At 51.2% G+C, this 19,682-nt stretch overlaps 1 protein-coding gene across 1 annotated transcript in view; it reads right to left on the reverse strand.

Annotated features, from left to right (window-relative positions):
- Positions 1–552: 552 nt before the first annotated feature.
- Positions 553–19,682, reverse strand: part of LOC138258841 (mitogen-activated protein kinase 14A-like) — a 157,936-nt gene continuing 138,806 nt past the window's right edge. Inside the window, exon 12 of the mRNA XM_069206117.1 lies at positions 553–1,158. Within this exon, the coding sequence (XP_069062218.1) occupies positions 1,097–1,158 (62 nt within the window). The 3' untranslated portion in view covers positions 553–1,096. The remainder of the gene's footprint in view (positions 1,159–19,682) is intronic.

Here is a 19,682-nt window from a genome sequence, read left to right on the forward strand (position 1 = left end):
TCTTATCTACTCCGCAACTGAAACTACCTTTGTTATTCGCGTTTCTCTACAAAGGGTGGATGTTGTTGCCTGTGGTGAAATGCAGTCCCCTTTAAATTCTGACAAAATGGGGTATAGAATAAATATTCCCCTTGATTTGAATATTTAATCCCGTATTTTTTTCTGCAGCAATAGTTCTTTGCCTGAGATGGGAAACAACATTGGAAAGGATTGTGTAAACTCACAGGGTCGTGACTTTGAGTGATCACCCCACGCTCTGACTTGTTAGAAACTCCGTACTGCAGAGATTCATAAGGCCCTCGTGGAAAGAGAACCTCTGAATTAGAGATATGACCTGATAGTAATACACATTATTAGAAAGGAGGAACCCACTCGAGCTGCAGCTGTGAGCACCGTCGTGAACAATGTCGGCTTCTTCCAGTCCTCTGTGCTGTTGCAATGGTTCACTCATTCGGTGGATAAACACTACTTTTACTCACTTATCTCCCAACCTAACCTGATTATGTTTCTAAAAGTTTTGCTTCATTGCTAATAAAATGAACCACACACCCGACAGCCTATAAGTGACTTTATTGTGTGAATGTAACTACTTTCTGGACTTAATGTCGTTAGTTTCCTGAGTGTACGTCGTGGCCACAAAGTTAGCCCTTAACAATTTCTTTTTACTTTTAATTTCACAGCATTTGCAACAGACAAGAGCAAAAGGCCCCCTTTCACTGGGTCCTGTCTCAGAAACCTCGTGGATGGCTCAAAAGCAAGAAACACAATGCTCCTGGAGTACACAATAAAAATACCATGGGATCCTGAAATGTCAGTATAATAATTGAGGGGCTGCCAAAGGATCTCAGAGGGGGGTCGTGTGTGCACCCCCGAGTTTCCTGGTTACCGCTGAAGCACTTGAGGGTCTCTGCTCCGGGGCGCTCCGCCGCTTTCTTCCCAGTTGGACTTAGGACGTGTTGCAATTACCCAAATAGCTGGCGGATGTCCTCCAAGCCTCCATCACTTGGTCTCCATGGAAACCACTCTCAAACAGTCCACTCCAAAGAGCATTTGCATAACGCAGTGGGAAAAAAGCGCTGGTGAATTTGCAGTCCGGTTAGGTAGCCATTTGTCTTGGATTCGCGGGGTCGTAGGTGATAATTTCCATATGACTGAGGCCTGCGAGGACGGAAATGTAAAAAGAAGTGATCAACAACACTCATTAGTATTCGCGTGTCTAGCAAGACCCACCTTGCAGCATCTCTACGCATGATGGCTGAAACCCATGAAGGTCAACCCAAGTCGTAATGTTTCTTTATCACATCAAAGGCGTTATTTATCCCCAGATCATGTAATGCGTTCTTCTGGTTTAGGACTGAGCTCCTGGCAGGTGTCCCGGCCTCCTCTTTCAGTGGCTGTGAAAGACCCCTCTGCCTCAGGAAGAGTTTCCCGCACCTGCCTTCTGAATGTGAGTGTCTCTGCCGCGTGTGTTTGCTCTTTCTTGTGTTTCGTGGCCCGTGCTGTTTTGTGGTCCCTTCTGCTAGTGGCCAGTACGCTTCACACGCTAGCAGGGACTGTGAAAGGGATGGCCAGACTTGCACAAACATCCCATGTTCCTTTCGTATTACATTTTACGTGTCTCATGTAGATTTCACGTGCATAATGACTACTGCAGAAACACCTATTCTATGTTCAGTGTGGGCGAGTTCAACAGACTTATGTTTTCCTTTATGTGTGATCCATGCTCTGTAGAGGCCTTTATCTCGAGGGATCTATCGATGTCCGGTGACTCCTTCCTGTCCTCCCTGACCCCGTGCAAAACTTGTTTGAATACCAAAACATTGAACCACACCGGTCAGCCTAATTGGGATTTTCACTTGACCCAACATCCATTTTCGTCAGCCTTCAGCGGTGCTAGTTTCCTGGGCCCAAATGTGCTGTTTTTTTATTTGGCCACAAGAACCCACTCATCATTCAGTTTCCAAGCCCTGAATCTCACCAAATGCTAGTTACTGTTGCACCCCTCCCTGGCGCACCACCTACCACTTCTGCTGAGGGGTCCTCGGGGACACCTGCAGCGCGGGGGCTGCTGGGGCTTATGTTACGCACCTGGCATACCTTTACATAGGGGCCTAGCCTCCTGCAGAGGGTCTAGCATCACTAAAGCACTCCTAGCCTTAGATAGGGTCCTAGCTTCCCTGTCTACAGGACTTAGCCTCTTCATAGAGTCCAAGCCTTTACATAGGGGCCTAGCCTCCTGTAGAGGGGCTGGCATCACTGCTGCACTCCTAGCCCTATAGTCCAAGCCTTTACATAGGGGCCTAGACTCCCTGCTGAGGGGCTGGCATCCCTTCTGCACTCCTAGCCCTATAGTCCAAGCCTTTACATAGGGGCCTAGCCTCCCTGCTGAGGGGCTAGCATCACTACTGCACCCCTAGCCTTATAGTCCAAGCCTTTACATAGGGGCCTAGCCTCCCTGCCGAGGGGCTAGCATCACCGCTGCACTCCTAGCCCTATAGTCCAAGCCTTTACATAGGGTCCTAGCCTCCCTGCTGAGGGGCTGGCATCACTGCTGCACTCCTAGCCTTATAGTCCAAGCCTTTACATAGGGGCCTAGCCTCCTGCAGAGTGGTAGCATCACTGCTGCACTCCTAGCCCTATAGTCCAAGCCTTTACATAGGGGCCTAGCCTCCCTGCTGAGGGGCTAGCATCACTGCTGCACTCCTAGCCTTACAGTCCAAGCCTTTACATAGGGGCCTGCCTCCCTGCCGAGGGGCTAGCATCACTGCTGCACTCCTAGCCCTATAGTCCAAGCCTTTACATAGGGGCCTGCCTCCTGCAGAGGGGCTAGCATCACTGCTGCACTCCTAGGCCTATAGTCCAAGCCTTTACATAGGGGCCTAGCCTCCCTGCTGAGGGGCTGGCATCACTGCTGCACTCCTAGCCCTATAGTCCAAGCCTTTACATAGGGGCCTAGACTCCCTGCCGAGGGGCTAGCATCACGGCTGCACTCCTAGCCTTATAGTCCAAGCCTTTACATAGGGGCCTAGCCTCCTGTAGAGGGGCTAGCATCACTGCTGCACTCCTAGCCCTATAGTCCAAGCCTTTACATAGGGGCCTAGCCTCCCTGCTGAGGGGCTAGCATCACTGCTGCCCTCCTAGCCTTATAGTCCAAGCCTTTACATAGGGGCCTGCCTCCTGCAGAGGGGCTAGCATCACTACTGCACCCCTAGCCCTATAGTCCAAGCCTTTACATAGGGGCCTAGCATCCCTGCTGAGGGGCTAGCATCACTGCTGCACTCCTAGGCCTATAGTCCAAGCCTTTACATAGGGGCCTAGCCTCCCTGCTGAGGGGCTAGCATCACTTCAGCACTCCTAGGCCTATAGTCCAAGCCTTTACATAGGGGCCTGCCTCCCTGCTGAGGGGCTAGCATCACTGCTGCACTCCTAGCCCTATAGTCCAAGCCTTTACATAGGGGCCTAGCCTCCCTGCTGAGGGGCTAGCATCACTAAAGCACTCCTAGCCTTAGATAGGGTCCTAGCTTCCCTGTCTACAGGACTTAGCCTCTTCATAGAGTCCAAGCCTTTACATAGGGGTCTAGCCTCCCTGCCGAGGGGCTAGCATCACTGCTGCACTCCTAGTCTTTGGATAGGGCCCTAGCTTCCCTACAGGGTGCTAGCCTCTTCATAGGGTCCTAGCCTCCTGCAGAGGGGCTAGCATCACTACTACACTCCTAGCCTTTAGATAGGGTCCTAGCCTCTCTACTGGACATAGCCTCTTGATAGGAGCCTAGCCTCCCTGTTTACAGGGCCTAGCCTCTTCATGGAGTCCTAGCCTTTACATAGGGGCCTCCCTCCCTGCAGGGGGAGGAGTGGCTATCATCGCTACAGGGCCTAGCCTCTTCATAGGAGCCTAGCTTCCCTACCGGGGCCTAACCACCTGCCGAGGGGCTAGCATCACTGCTGCACTCCTAGCCTTTAGATAGGTGTGAGAAAGTAGCCTCTTTCTAGCCTTGTTACCCCCACTTTTGGCCTGTTTGTGAGTGTATGTCAGGGTGTTTTCACTGTCTCACTGGGATCCTGCTAGCCAGGGCCCAGTGCTCACAGTGAAAACCCTATGTTGTCAGTATGTTTGTTATGTGTCACTGGGACCCTGCTAGCCAGGACCCCAGTGCTCATAAGTTTGTGGCCTATATGTATGTGTTCCCTGTGTGATGCCTAACTGGCTCACTGAGGCTCTGCTAACCAGAACCTCAGTGGTTATGCTCTCTCTGCTTTACAAATTGTCACTAACAGGCTAGTGACCAATTTTACCAATTCACATTGGGATACTGGAACACCCTTATAATTCCCTAGTATATGGTACTGAGGTACCAAGGGTATTGGGGTTCCAGGAGATCCCTATGGGCTGCTGCATTTCTTTTGCCACCCATAGGGAGCTCTGACAATTCTTACAAGGCCTGCCACTGCAGCCTGAGTGAAATAACGTCCACGTTATTTCACAGCCATTTACCACTGCACTTAAGTAACTTATAAGTCACCTATATGTCTAACCTTCACCTGGTGAAGGTTGGGTGCAAAGTTACTTAGTGTGTGGGCACCCTGGCACTAGCCAAGGTGCCCCCACATCGTTCAGGGCAAATTCCCCGGACTTTGTAAATGCGGGGACACCATTACATGTGTGCACTATACATAGGTCACTACCTATGTATAGCTTCACAATGGTAACTCCGAATATGGCCATGTAACATGTCTAAGATCATGGAATTGCCCCCCCCCCCCCAATGCCATCCTGGCATTTGTGAGACAATCCCATGATCCCCCGAGTCTCTAGCACAGAACCCGGGTACTGCCAAACTGCCTTTCCCGGGGTTTCTCTGCAGCTGCTGCCAACCCCTCAGACAGGTTTCTGCCCTCCTGGGGTCCAGCCAGGCCTGGCCCAGGAAGGCAGAACAAAGGACTTCCTCAGAGAGAGGGTGTTACACCCTCTCCCTTTGGAAATAGGTGTCAGGGCTGGGGAGGAGAAGCCTCCCCCAGCCTCTGGAAATGCTTTGATGGGCACAGATGGTGCCCATCTCTGCATAAGCCAGTCTACACCGGTTCAGGGATCCCCCAGCCCTGCTCTGGCGCGAAACTGGACAAAGGAAAGGGGAGTGACCACTCCCCTGACCTGCACCTCCCAGGGGAGGTGCACAGAGCTCCTCCAGCGTGCTCCAGACCTCTGCCATCTTGGATTCAGAGGTGTGCTGGCACACTGGACTGCTCTGAGTGGCCAGGGCCAGCATGTGACATCAGAGACTCCTTCTGATAGGCTCCTACCTTTCTTACTAGCCTATCCTCCTTCCTAGGTAGCCAAACCTCCTTTTCTGGCTATTTAGGGTCTCTGCTTTGGGGAATTCTTCAGATACCGAATGCAAGAGCTCACCAGAGTTCCTCTGCATATCCCTCTTCACCTTCTGCCAAAGGATCGACCGCTGACTGCTCAGGACGCCTGCAAAACCGCAACAAAGTAGCAAAGACGACTACTGCAACCTTGTATCGCTTCATCCTGCCGGCTTTCTCGCCTGTTTCCTGGTGGTGCATGCTCTGGGGGTAGCCTGCCTCCTTGCACCAGGAGCTCTGAAGAAATCTCCAGTGGGTCGACAGAATCTTCCCCCTGCAACCGCAGGCAACAAAAGACTGCATCACCGGTCCTCTGGGTCCCCTCTCAGCATGACGAGCGTGGTCCCTGGAACTCAGCAACCTTCCGAGTTGTCCTCCGGCGTCGTGGGACTTCCTTTTCTGACTTCGGGTGGACTCCGGTTTACTCCTCTTCTAAGTGCCTGTTCCGGTACTTCTGCGGGTGCTGCCTGCTTCTGTGAGGGCTCCCTGACTTGTTGGGCGCCCCCTCTGTCTCCTCATCCAAGTGGCGACATCCTGATCCCTCCTGGGCCACAGCAGCATCCAAAAACCCTAACCGCAACCCTTGCAGCTAGCAAGGCTTGTTTGCGGTCTTTCTGCGTGGGAACACCTCTGCAAGCTTCTTCACGATATGGGACATTCATCCTCCAAAGGGGAAGTTCCTAGTCCTCTTCGTTCTTGGAGAACACAAAGCTTCTCAGCTGGCATTTCCTGTGCATCTGCCCACTCTCAACACTGTCGCGACTCTTGGACTGGGTCCCCTTGTCTTACAGGCACTCAGGTCCGGAAATCCACTGTTGTTGCTTTGCTGGTGTTGGTTTTCCTTGCAGAATCCCCCATCACAACTTCTGTGTTCTCTGGGGGTTGTAGGTGCACTTTACACCTACCTTACAGGGTCTTGGGGTGGGCTATTTTTCTAACCCTCACTGTTTTCTTACAGTCCCAGGCACCCTCTACAAGCTCACATAGGGTTGGGGTCCATTCGTGGTTCGCATTCCACTTTTGGAGTATATAGTTTGTGTTGCCCCTATACCTATGTGCTCCTATTGCAATCTGTTGTAACTTTACACTGCTTGCATTACTTCCTTTTGCTATTACTGCATATTTTTGGTATTGTGTACATATATCTTGTGTATATTTGGCATTCTCATACTGAGGGTACCGACTGAGATACTTTTGGCATATTGTCATAAAAATAAAGTACCTTTATTTTTAGTATATCTGTGTATTGTGTTTTCTTATGATATTGTGCATATGACACCAGTGGTATAGTAGGAGCTTTGCATGTCTCCTAGTTCAGCCTAAGCTGCTCTGCTATAGCTACCTTCTGTCAGCCTAAGCTGCTAGAAACACCTCTTCTACACTAATAAGGGATAACTGGACCTGGTACAGAGTGTAAGTACCCCTTGGTACCCACTACAAGCCAGGCCAGCCTCCTACAATAGGGTCCTGGCCTCTCTACTGGACGTAGCATCTTCATAGGAGCCTAGCTTCCCTGTCTACAGGACTTAGACTCTTCATAGAGTCCAAGCCTTTACATAGGGGCCTAGCCTCCCTGCTGAGGGGCTAGCATCACTGCTGCACTCCTAGCCTTATAGTCCAAGCCTTTACATAGGGGCATAGCCTCCCTGCCACGTGGCTAGCATCACTTCAGCACTCCTAGCCTTATAGTCCAAGCCTTTACATAGGGGCCTGCCTCCCTGCCGAGGGGCTAGAATCACTTCTTCACTCCTAGCCTTATAGTCCAAGCCTTTACATACGGGCCTAGCCTTTACATAGGGGCCTAGACTCCCTGCTGAGGGGCTAGCATCACTGCTGCACTCCTAGCCTTATAGTCCAAGCCTTTACATAGGGGCCTAGCCTCCCTGCCGAGGGGCTAGCATCACTGCTGCACTCCTAGCCTTATAGTCCAAGCCTTTACATAGGGGCCTGCCTCCCTGCCGAGGGGCTAGCATCACTGCTGCACTCCTAGCCTTATAGTCCAAACCTTTACATAGGGGCCTGCCTCCCTGCCGAGGGGCTAGCATCACTGCTGCACTCCTAGCCTTATAGTCCAAGCCTTTACATAGGGGCCTAGCCTCCCTGCCGAGGGGCTAGCATCACTGCTGCACTCCTAGCCTTATAGTCCAAGCCTTTACATAGGGGCCTAGCCTCCCTGCTGAGGGGCTAGCATCACTGCTGCACTCCTAGCCCTATAGTCCAACCTTTTACATAGGGGCCTAGCCTCCCTGCTGAGGGGCTAGCATCACTGCTGCACTCCTAGCCTTATAGTCCAAGCCTTTACATAGGGGCATAGCCTCCCTGCCACGTGGCTAGCATCACTTCAGCACTCCTAGCTTTATAGTCGAAGCCTTTACATAGGGGCCTGCCTCCCTGCTGAGGGGCTGGCATCACTGCTGCACTCCTAGCCCTATAGTCCAAGCCTTTACATAGGGGCCTAGACTCCCTGCTGAGGGGCTAGCATCACTGCTGCACTCCTAGCCCGATAGTCCAAGCCTTTACATAGGGGCCTAGCCTCCCTGCTGAGGGGCTAGCATCACTGCTGCACTTCTAGGCCTATAGTCCAAGCCTTTACATAGGGGGCTAGCATCACTGCTGCACTCCTAGCCCTAAAGTCCAACCTTTTACATAGGGGCCTGCCTCCCTGCTGAGGGGCTAGCATCACTGCTGCACTCCTAGGCCTATAGTCCAAGCCTTTACATAGGGGCCTTCCTCCCTGCCGAGGGGCTAGCATCACTGCTGCCCTCCTAGGCCTATAGTCCAAGCCTTAACATAGGGGCCTAGCCTCCCTGCTGAGGGGCTAGCATCACTACTGCACTCCTAGCCTTATAGTCCAAGCCTTTACATAGGGGCCTGCTTCCCTGCCGAGGGGCTAGCATCACTGCTGCACTCCTAGCCCTATAGTCCAAGCCTTTACATAGGGGCCTAGCCTCCCTGCTGAGGGGCTAGCATCACTGCTGCACTCCTAGGCCTATAGTCCAAGCCTTTACATAGGGGCCTAGCCTCCCTGCCAAGGGGCTAGCATCACTGCTGCCCTCCTAGGCCTATAGTCCAAGCCTTTGCATAGGGGCCTAGCCTCCCTGCTGAGGGGCTAGCATCACTACTGCACTCCTAGCCTTATAGTCCAAGCCTTTACATAGGGGGCTAGCATCACTGCTGCACTCCTAGCCCTAAAGTCCAACCTTTTACATAGGGGCCTGCCTCCCTGCTGAGGGGCTAGCATCACTGCTGCACTCCTAGCCTTATAGTCCAACCTTTTACATAGGGGCCTAGCATCCCTGCTGAGGGGCTAGCATCACTGCTGCACTCCTAGCCTTAGATAGGGTCCTAGCTTCTCTACAAGGCCCTAGCCTCCTCTTGGGATCTTGTAGTGTTCTTGAAAGTGTTCCCAGAGTTCATTACTGAATGCACCGCTAAATCTGTAGGGTAGCGCTAAATCGTGTGTAGTGTCAGACAAAACAGTATTTTTACCACACACACACGGCATAATTGACATGTGAAGTGTTGTAAACATGGATCTGTTCAATTTCTTTTACCACAAAGATCAGTTTGAGCCTTAAAAGTGCAAATCTCCAAAGTGTGGTGAAATTAAGCATGGTAGAATGCACTCTGTTGGAACAGCAGCTGTCTGCATGGTTTGGGGCAGCTGTGACGTCCAGCCCTTTATTGGTGTTGATTGGACAACCCAGTGATTGTGCCCTGACACAGCAAGCATCATGCAAGCCAACAGGATGACCTCCCTCTGGTTTCAGTTGTTGTCAGCAGACCAGAGGAGAGAATGTGCTGCTTTAAGAATGCCGCACTGACATGTACTTACTCTAGGGGAAAGATTAGCCCCAATGTTGGAGTGTTGTGTGCATTGCAATGGGGGGGGGAGGGTGAATGCTGCTCTGCATTCCTTCAACACGTCTTGTAATCAAGGGAGTGCCCAATGCAGATGTTAACACAACTTGTCCTGATTTATTTCAGCATGTATTGGATCGCAGGTGGTTTGTACGGACCTCTTTTAGTGTGCCATGTGCCGGATTCAGAGTATGGATCCATGTGCCGGATTCAGAGTATGGATCCATGTGCCGGATTCAGAGTATGGATCCATGTGCCGGATTCAGAGTATGGATCCATGTGCCGGATTCAGAGTATGGATCCGTATGCCGGATTCAGAGTATGGATCCAGGTGCCGGATTCAGAGTATGGATCCATGTGCCGCATGTGCCGGATTCAGAGTATGGATCCATGTGACGGATTCAGAGTATGGATCCATGTGCCGGATTCAGAGTATGGATCCATGTGCCGGATTCAGAGTATGGATCCATGTGCCGGATTCAGAGTATGGATCCATGTTCTGGATTCAGAGTATGGATCCATGTGCCGGATTCAGAGTATGGATCCATGTGCCGGATTCAGAGTATGGATCCATGTGGCGGATTCAGAATATGGATCCGTATGCCGGATTCAGAGTCTGGCTCCATGTGCCGGATTCAGAGTCTGGCTCCATGTGCCGGATTCAGAGTATGGATCCATGTGCCAGATTCAGAGTATGCATCCATGTGCCGGATTCAGAGTATGGATCCATGTGCCGGATTCAGAGTATGGATCCAGGTGCCGGATTAAGAGTATGGATCCAGGTGCCGGATTCAGAGCATGGATCCAGGTGCCGGATTCAGAGCATGGATCCATCTGCCGGATTCAGAGCATGGCTTAATCTGCCGGATTCAGAGCATGGATTAATCTGCCGGATTCAGAGCATGGATCCATCTGCCGGATTCAGAGTATGCATCCATCTGCCGGACTCAGAGTATGCATCCATCTGCCGGATTCAGAATATGGATCCATCTGCCGGTTTCAGAGTATGGATCCATCTTCTGGATTCAGAGTACGGATCCATGTGTTGGATTCAGAGTATGGATCCATGTTGCGGATTCAGAATCTGGATCCATGTGCCGGATTCAGAGTCTGGATCCCTGTGCCGGATTCAGAGTATAGATCCCTGTGCCGGATTCAGAGTATGGATCCCTCTGCCGGATTCAGAGTCTGGATCCATGTGCCGGATTCAGAGTATGGATCCGTATGCCGGATTCAGAGTATGGCTCCATGTGCTGGATTCAGAGTCTGGATCCATGTGCCGGATTCAGAGTATGGATCCATGTGCCGGATTCAGAGTATGGATCCATGTGCCGGATTCAGAGTATGGATCCATGTGCCGGATTCAGAGTATGGATCCAGGTGCCGGATTCAGAGCATGGATCCAGGTGCCGGATTCAGAGCATGGATCCATCTGCCGGATTCAGAGCATGGATTAATCTGCCGGATTCAGAGCATGGATCCATCTGCCGGATTCAGAGTATGGATCCATCTGCCGGATTCAGAGTATGGATCCATGTGTTGGATTCAGAGTATGGATCCATGTTGCGGATTCAGAGTCTGGATCCATGTGCCGGATTCAGAGTCTGGATCCCTGTGCCGGATTCAGAGTATGGATCCCTGTGCCGGATTCAGAGTCTGGATCCCTGTGCCGGATTCAGAGTCTGGATCCCTGTGCCGGATTCAGAGTCTGGATCCATGTGCCGGATTCAGAGTCTGGATCCATGTGCCGGATTCAGAGTATGGATCCATGTGCCGGAATCAGAGTATGGATCCATGTGCAGGATTCAGAGTATGGATCCATGTGCAGGATTCAGAGTATGGATCCATGTGCAGGATTCAGAGTATGGATCCATGTGCAGGATTCAGAGTATGGATCTAGGTGCCGGATTCAGAGTATGGATCCATGTGCCGGATTCAGAGCATGGATCCATCTGCCGGATTCAGAGTATGAATCAATCTGCTGGATTCACAGCATGGATTCATCTGCTGGATTCAGAGTATGGATCCATGTGCCGGATTCAGAGTATGGATCCATCTGCCGGATTCAGAGTATGGATCCATCTGCCAGATTCAGAGTATGGATCCATTTCCCGGATTCAGAGTCTGGATCCATTTGCCGGATTCAGAGTCTGGATCCATGTGCTGGATCAAGAGTATGGATCCATTGGTTGGATTCAGAGTATGGATCCATTTGCCGGATTCAGAGTATGGATCCATTTGCCGGATTCAGAGCCTGGATCCAAGTGCTGGATTCAGAGTATGGATCCATTTGCCGGATTCAGAGTATGGATCCATTTGCCGGATTCAGAGTCTGGATCCATGTGCTGGATTCAGAGTATGGATCCATGTGCCGGATTCAGAGTATGGATCCATGTGCCGGATTCAGAGTATGGATCCATGTGTTGGTTTAAGAGTATGGATCCAGGTGCCGGATTCAGAGTATGGATCCAGGTGCCGGATTCAGAGTATGGATCCATGTGCCGCATGTGCCGGATTCAGAGTATGGATCCATGTGGTGAATTCAGAGTATGGATCCAGGTGCCGGATTCAGAGTATGGATCCATGTGCCGTATTCAGAGTATGGATCCATGTGCCGGATTCAGAGTGTGGATCCATGTGCCGTATTCAGAGTCGGGATCCATGTGCCGGATTCAGAGTGTGGATCCATTTGCCGGATTCAGAGTCTGGATCCATGTGCCGGATTCAGAGTATGGATCCCTGTGCCGGATTCAGAGTATGGATCCCTGTGCCGGATTCAGAGTATGGATCCATGTGCCGGATTCAGAGTCTGGATCCCTGTGCCGGATTCAGAGTATGGATCCATGTGCCGGATTCAGAGTCTGGATCCATGTGCCGGATTTAGAGCATGGATCCATGTGCCGGATTCAGAGTCTGGATCCATGTGCCGGATTCAGAGCATGGATCCATGTGCCGGATTCAGAGTATGGATCCATGTGCCGGATTCAGAGTATGGATCCAGGTGCCGGATTCAGAGTATGGATCCATGTGCCGGATTCAGAGTATGGATCCAGGTGCCGGATTAAGAACATGGATCCAGGTGCCGGATTCAGAGCATGGATCCAGGTGCCGGATTCAGAGCATGGATCCAGGGGCCGGATTCAGAGCATGGATCCAGGTGCCGGATTCAGAGCATGGATCCATCTGCCGGATTCAGAGCATGGATCCATCTGCCGGATTCAGAGCATGGATCCATCTGCCGGATTCAGAGCATGGATTCATCTGCCGGATTCAGAGTATGCATCCATCTGCTGGATTCAGAGCATGGATCCATCTGCCGGATTCAGAGTATGGATCCATGTGTTGGATTCAGAGTATGGATCCATGTTCCGGATTCAGAGTCTGGATCCATTTGCCGGATTCTGAGTCTGGATCCATGTGCCGGATTCAGAGTATGGATCCATGTGCAGGATTCAGAGTATGGATCCATGTGCAGGATTCAGAGTATGGATCCAGGTGCCGGATTCAGAGTATGGATCCAGGTGCCGGATTCAGAGTATAGATCCATGTGCCGGATTCAGAGCATGGATCCATCTGCCGATTCAGAGTATGGATTAATCTGCCGGATTCAGAGCATGGATTCATCTGCCGGATTCAGAGTATGGATCCATCTGCCGGATTCAGAGTATGGAACCATCTGCCGGATTCAGAGTATGGATCCATCTGCCAGATTCAGAGTATGGATCCATCTGCCAGATTCAGAGTCTGGATCCATGTGCCGGATTCAGAGTCTGGATCCATGTGCCGAATTCAGAGTATGGATCCATGTGTCGGATTCAGAGTATGGATCCATTTGCCGGATCCAGAGTCTGGATCCATGTGCTGGATCAAGAGTATGGATCCATTGGTTGGATTCAGAGTATGGATCCATTTGCCGGATTCAGAGTATGGATCCATTTGCCGGATTCAGAGTATGGATCCATTTGCCGGATTCAGAGTCTGGATCCATGTGCCGGATTCAGAGTATGGATCCATGTGCCGGATTCAGAGTATGGATCCATGTGCGGGATTCAGAGTATGGATCCATGTGATGGATTCAGAGTATGGATCCATGTGCCGCATGTGCCGGATTCAGAGTATGGATCCATGTGCCGGATTCAGAGTATGGATCCATGTGCCGGATTCAGAGTATGGATCCATGTGTTGGATTCAGAGTATGGATCCAGGTGCCGGATTCAGAGTATGGATCCAGGTGCTGGATTCAGAGCATGGATCCATCTGCCGATTCAGAGTATGGATTAATCTGCCGGATTCAGAGCATGGATTCATCTGCCGGATTCAGAGTATGGATCCATCTGCCGGATTCAGAGTATGGATCCATCTGCCGGATTCAGAGTATGGATCCATCTGCCAGATTCAGAGTATGGATCCATCTGCCAGATTCAGAGTCTGGATCCATGTGCCGGATTCAGAGTCTGGATCCATGTGCCGAATTCAGAGTATGGATCCATGTGTCGGATTCAGAGTATGGATCCATTTGCCGGATCCAGAGTCTGGATCCATGTGCTGGATCAAGAGTATGGATCCATTGGTTGGATTCAGAGTATGGATCCATTTGCCGGATTCAGAGTATGGATCCATTTGCCGGATTCAGAGTATGGATCCATTTGCCGGATTCAGAGTCTGGATCCATGTGCCGGATTCAGAGTATGGATCCATGTGCCGGATTCAGAGTATGGATCCATGTGCGGGATTCAGATTATGGATCCATGTGATGGATTCAGAGTATGGATCCAGGTGCCGGATTCAGAGTATGGATCCATGTGCCACATGTGCCGGATTCAGAGTCTGGATTCATGTGCCGGATTCAGAGTATGGATCCATGTGCCGGATTCAGAGTATGGATCCATGTGTTGGATTCAGAGTATGGATCCAGGTGCCGGATTCAGAGTATGGATCCAGGTGCCGGATTCAGAGTATGGATCCATGTGCCGCATGTGCCGGATTCAGAGTATGGATCCATGTGCCGGAGTCAGAGTATGGATCCATGTGCCGGATTCAGAGTATGGATCCATGTGCCGGATTCAGAGTGTGGATCCATCTGCCGGATTCAGAGTGTGGATCCAGGTGCCGGATTCAGAGTGTGGATCCAGGTGCCGGATTCAGAGTGTGGATCCAGGTGCCGGATTCAGAGTGTGGATCCATGTGCCGGATTCAGAGTGTGGATCCATGTGCCGGATTCAGAGTGTGGATCCATGTGCCGGATTCAGAGTGTGGAGCCATGTGCCGGATTCAGAGTGTGGATCCATGTGCCGGATTCAGAGTGTGGATCCATGTGCCGGATTCAGAGTGTGGATCCAGGTGCCGGATTCAGAGTATGGATCCAGGTGCCGGATTCAGATTATGGATCCAGGTGCCGGATTCAGAGTATGGATCCAGTTGCCGGATTCAGAGTCTGGATCCAGGTGCCGGATTCAGAGTCTGGATCCAGGTGCCGGATTCAGAGTCTGGATCCAGGTGCCGGATTCAGAGTCTGGATCCAGGTGCCGGATTCAGAGTATGGATCCATTTGCCAGATTCAGAGTATGGATCCAGGTGCCGGATTCAGAGTATGGATCCAGGTGCCGGATTCAGAGTATGGATCCAGGTGCCGGATTCAGAGTATGGATCCAGGTGCCGGATTCAGAGTATGGATCCAGGTGCCTGATTCAGAGTCTGGATCCATGTGCCGGATTCAGAGTATGGATCCATGTGCCAGACTCAGAGTCTGGATCCATGTGCCGGACTCAGAGTCTGGATCCATGTGCCGGACTCAGAGTATGGATCCATGTGCCGGATTCAGAGTCTGGATCCATGTGCCGGATTCAGAGTCTGGATCCATGTGCCGAATTCAGAGTATGGATCCATGTGTTGGATTCAGAGTATGGATCCATTTGCCGGATCCAGAGTCTGGATCCATGTGCTGGATCAAGAGTATGTATCGATAGGTTGCATTCAGAGTATGGATCCATTGGTTGGATTCAGAGTATGGATCCATTTGCCGGATTCAGAGTATGGATCCATTTGCCAGATTCAGAGTATGGATCCATTTGCCGGATTCAGAGTCTGGATCCATGTGCCAGATTCAGAGTCTGGATCCATGTGCCGGATTCAGAGTATGGATCCATGTGATGGATTCAGAGTATGGATCCAGGTGCCGGATTCAGAGTATGGATCCAGGTGCCAGATTCAGAGTATGGATCCATGTGCTGCATGTGCCGGATTCAGAGTCTGGATCCATGTGCCGGATTCAGAGTATGGATCCATGTTCCGGATTCAGAATATGGATCCATGTGCCGGATTCAGAGTATGGATCCATGTGTTGGATTCAGAGTATGGATCCAGGTGCCGGATTCAGAGTATGGATCCAGGTGCCGGATTCAGAGTATGGATCCATGTGCCGCATGTGCCGGATTCAGAGTATGGATCCATGTGACGGAGTCAAAGTATGGATCCATGTGCCGGATTCAGAGTATGGATCCATGTGCCGGATTCAGAGTATGGATCCATCTGCCGGATTCAGAGTATGGATCCAGGTGCCGGATTCAGAGTATGGATCCAGGTGCCGGATTCAGAGTCTGGATCCAGGTGCCGGATTCAGAGTATGGATCCAGGTGCCGGATTCAGAGTATGGATCCAGGTGCTGGATTCAGAGTATGGATCCAGGTGCCCGAATCAGAGTATGGATCCATGTGCCGGATTCAGAGTCTGAATCCATTTGCCGGATTCAGAGTCTGGATCCATGTGCCGGATTCAGAGTATGGATCCATGTGCCGGATTCAGAGTATGGATCCATGTGATGGATTCAGAGTATGGATCCAGGTGCCGGATTCAGAGTATGGATCCAGGTGCCGGATTCAGAGTATGGATCCATGTGTTGCATGTGCCGGATTCAGAGTCTGGATCCAGGTGCCGGATTCAGAGTATGGATCCATGTGCCGGATTCAGAGTATGGATCCATGTGCCGGATTCAGAGTATGGATCCATGTGTTGGATTCAGAGTATGGATCCAGGTGCCGGATTCAGAGTATGGATCCAGGTGCCGGATTCAGAGTATGGAGCCATGTGCCGCATGTGCCGGATTCAGAGTATGGATCCATGTGCCGGAGTCAGAGTATGGATCCATGTGCCGGATTCAGAGTATGGCTCCATGTGCCGGATTCAGAGTATGGATCCATCTGCCGGATTCAGAGTATGGATCCAGGTGCCGGATTCAGAGTATGGATCCAGTGCCGGATTCACAGTGTGGATCCAGGTGCCGGATTCAGAGTGTGGATCCATGTGCTGGATTCAGAGTGTGGATCCATGTGCCGGATTCAGAGTATGGATCCATCTGCCGGATTCAGAGTATGGATCCAGGTGCCGGATTCAGAGTATGGATCCATGTGCCGCATGTGCCGGATTCAGAGTATGGATCCATGTGCCGGAGTCAGAGTATGGATCCATGTGCCGGATTCAGAGTATGGCTCCATGTGCCGGATTCAGAGTATGGATTCATCTGCCGGATTCAGAGTATGGATCCAGGTGCCGGATTCAGAGTATGGATCCAGTGCCGGATTCACAGTGTGGATCCAGGTGCCGGATTCAGAGTGTGGATCCATGTGCCGGATTCAGAGTGTGGATCCATGTGCCGGATTCAGAGTATGGATCCAGGTGCCGGATTCAGAGTATGGATCCAGGTGCCGAATTCAGAGTCTGGATCCAGGTGCCGGATTCAGAGTCTGGATCCAGGTGCCGGATTCAGAGTCTGGATCCAGGTGCCGGATTCAGAGTATGGATCCAGGTGCCGGATTCAGAGTATGGATCCAGGTGCCGGATTCAGAGTATGGATCCAGGTGCCGGATTCAGAGTATGGATCCAGGTGCCGGATTCAGAGTATGGATCCATGTGCCCGATTCAGAGTCTGGATCCAGGTGCCGGACTTAGAGTCTGGATCCATGTGCCGGACTCAGAGTATGGATCCATGTGCCGGATTTAGAGTATGGATCCATGTGCCGGATTCAGAGTATGGATCCATGTGCCGGATTCAGAGTATGGATCCATCTGCCTGATTCAGAGCATGGATCCATGTGCCGGGTTCAGAGCATGGATCCATGTGCCGGATTCAGAGCATGGATCCATGTGCCGGATTCAGAGTATGGCTCCATCTGCCGGATTCAGAGTATGGATCCATGTGCTGGATTCATAGTATGGATCCATGTGCTCGATTCAGAGTAAGAGTGTGGATCCATGTGCTGGATTCAGAGTCTGGATCCATATGCCGGATTCAGAGTATGGATCCATGTGCCGGATTCAGAGTATGGATCCATTTGCCGGATTCAGAGTCTGGATCCATGTGCCGGATTCAGAGTATGGATCCACGTGCCGGATTCAGAGTATGGATCCATGTGCCGGATTCAGAGTATGGATCCATGGGCCGGATTCAGAGTATGGATCCACGTGCCGGATTCAGAGTATGGATCCAAGTGCCGGATTCAGAGCATGGATCCATCTGCCGGATTCAGAGTATGGATCCATTTGCCGGATTCAGAGTCTGGATCCAGGTGCCGGATTCAGAGTATGGATCCATGTGCCAGATTCAGAGTCTGGATCCATGTGCCGGATTCAGAGTCTGGATCCATGTGCAGGATTCAGAGCATGGATCCATGTGCCGGATTCAGAGTATGGCTCCATCTGCCGGATTCAGAGTATGGATTCATGTGTTGGATTCAGAGTATGGATCCATTTGCCGGATTCAGAGTATGGATCCATGTGCTGGATTCATAGTATGGATCCATGTGCTGGATTCATAGTATGGCTCCATGTGCCGGATTCAGAGTATGGATCCATCTGCCGGATTCAGAGTATGGATCCAGGTGCCGGATTCAGAGTGTGGATCCAGTGCCGGATTCACAGTGTGGATCCAGGTGCCGGATTCAGAGTCTGGATCCAGGTGCCGGATTCAGAGTCTGGATCCAGGTGCCGGATTCAGAGTCTGGATCCAGGTGCCGGATTCAGAGTCTGGATCCAGGTGCCGGATTCAGAGTCTGGATCCAGGTGCCGGATTCAGAGTCTGGATCCAGGTGCCGGATTCAGAGTCTGGATCCAGGTGCCGGATTCAGAGTCTGGATCCAGGTGCCGGATTCAGAGTATGGATCCAGGCGCCGGATTCAGAGTATGGATCCAGGTGCCGGATTCAGAGTATGGATCCATGTGCCGGACTCAGAGTATGGATCCATGTGCCGGACTCAGTATCTGGATCCATGTGCCGGACTCAGAGTATGGATCCATGTGCCGGATTTAGAGTATGGATCCATGTGCCGGATTCAGAGTATGGATCCATGTGCCGGATTCAGAGTATGGATCCATCTGCCTGATTCAGAGCATGGATCCATGTGCCGGGTTCAGAGCATGGATCCATGTGTCTGATTCAGAGCATGGATCCATGTGCCGGATTCAGAGTATGGCTCCATCTGCCGGATTCAGAGTATTTATTCATGTGTTGGATTCAGAGTATGGATCCATTTGCCGGATTCAGAGTATGGATCCATGTGCTGGATTCATAGTATGGATCCATGTGCTCGATTCAGAGTAAGAGTGTGGATCCATGTGCTGGAATCAGAGTCTGGATCCATGTGCCGGATTCAGAGTATGGATCCATGTGCCGGATTCAGAGTATGGATCCACGTGCACTTTTTCCCCATTCATTTTTCCATAGGGATTTTGAACAGCGATAGTGCCCGAACCACTGGACGGAATTACACCAAATTTGGCAGAATGGTAGCTCTTGGTCCAGAAAGGAATCTTTTTGTTATTCGGTGTAAATCCGTTCAGCAGTTTTAGGGAAATTAAAGAAAATCCAAATTTGTACATATAGGAACACAAACACTCCATGAACCCTCCTGATCTCATGCTAAGGTCTGATTGGCTGCCAACTCTTCAACATGGAAGTGTTCGCAGCCATTATGGGACTTGGCTTCAGTCAAGTCCCAGAAAAAAAGATGTGGAAAAAAAAAAAAAAGGGGCCAGGGGCCGTGATCGGCCCTGGGGGGGCCACATTGTCTCCCTCCCCATAAAAAATATTTAGGCCAGACCCCAGGGCTGAGATCGACCTGGAAGGAGGGCCAAAAAAAAAATCATCAAAAAAATAAAATAAATAACAATAATTTAGGCTGGGTCCTGGGTAATGGGGTCCCCGGGGCTGAGATCGGCCTGGGAAGGGGGCTCGTGCTTCCCCTCTTCTCAAAAAATTTCATTTTAGAAGGCCGGGCCCCAGGAGATGTGCTCCCCGGGCTGATATCGGCAAGAGGAAGGGGGCATGTCTACCCGCGGCTAACTACGGCTGTGCATAGCCATGCACAGCAGATGGGTGGGTGGTTCTAGGGGTTGCTGCCCTGTGGCCAATCCCCGCTGATTATGGCTGAAGGCCATGCGCAGTGCTGGGTTGAATGGATATAGGGGTC

This window comes from Pleurodeles waltl, chromosome 9 (genome assembly GCF_031143425.1).
Source record: "Pleurodeles waltl isolate 20211129_DDA chromosome 9, aPleWal1.hap1.20221129, whole genome shotgun sequence".
Lineage (NCBI taxonomy): Eukaryota > Metazoa > Chordata > Amphibia > Caudata > Salamandridae > Pleurodeles > Pleurodeles waltl.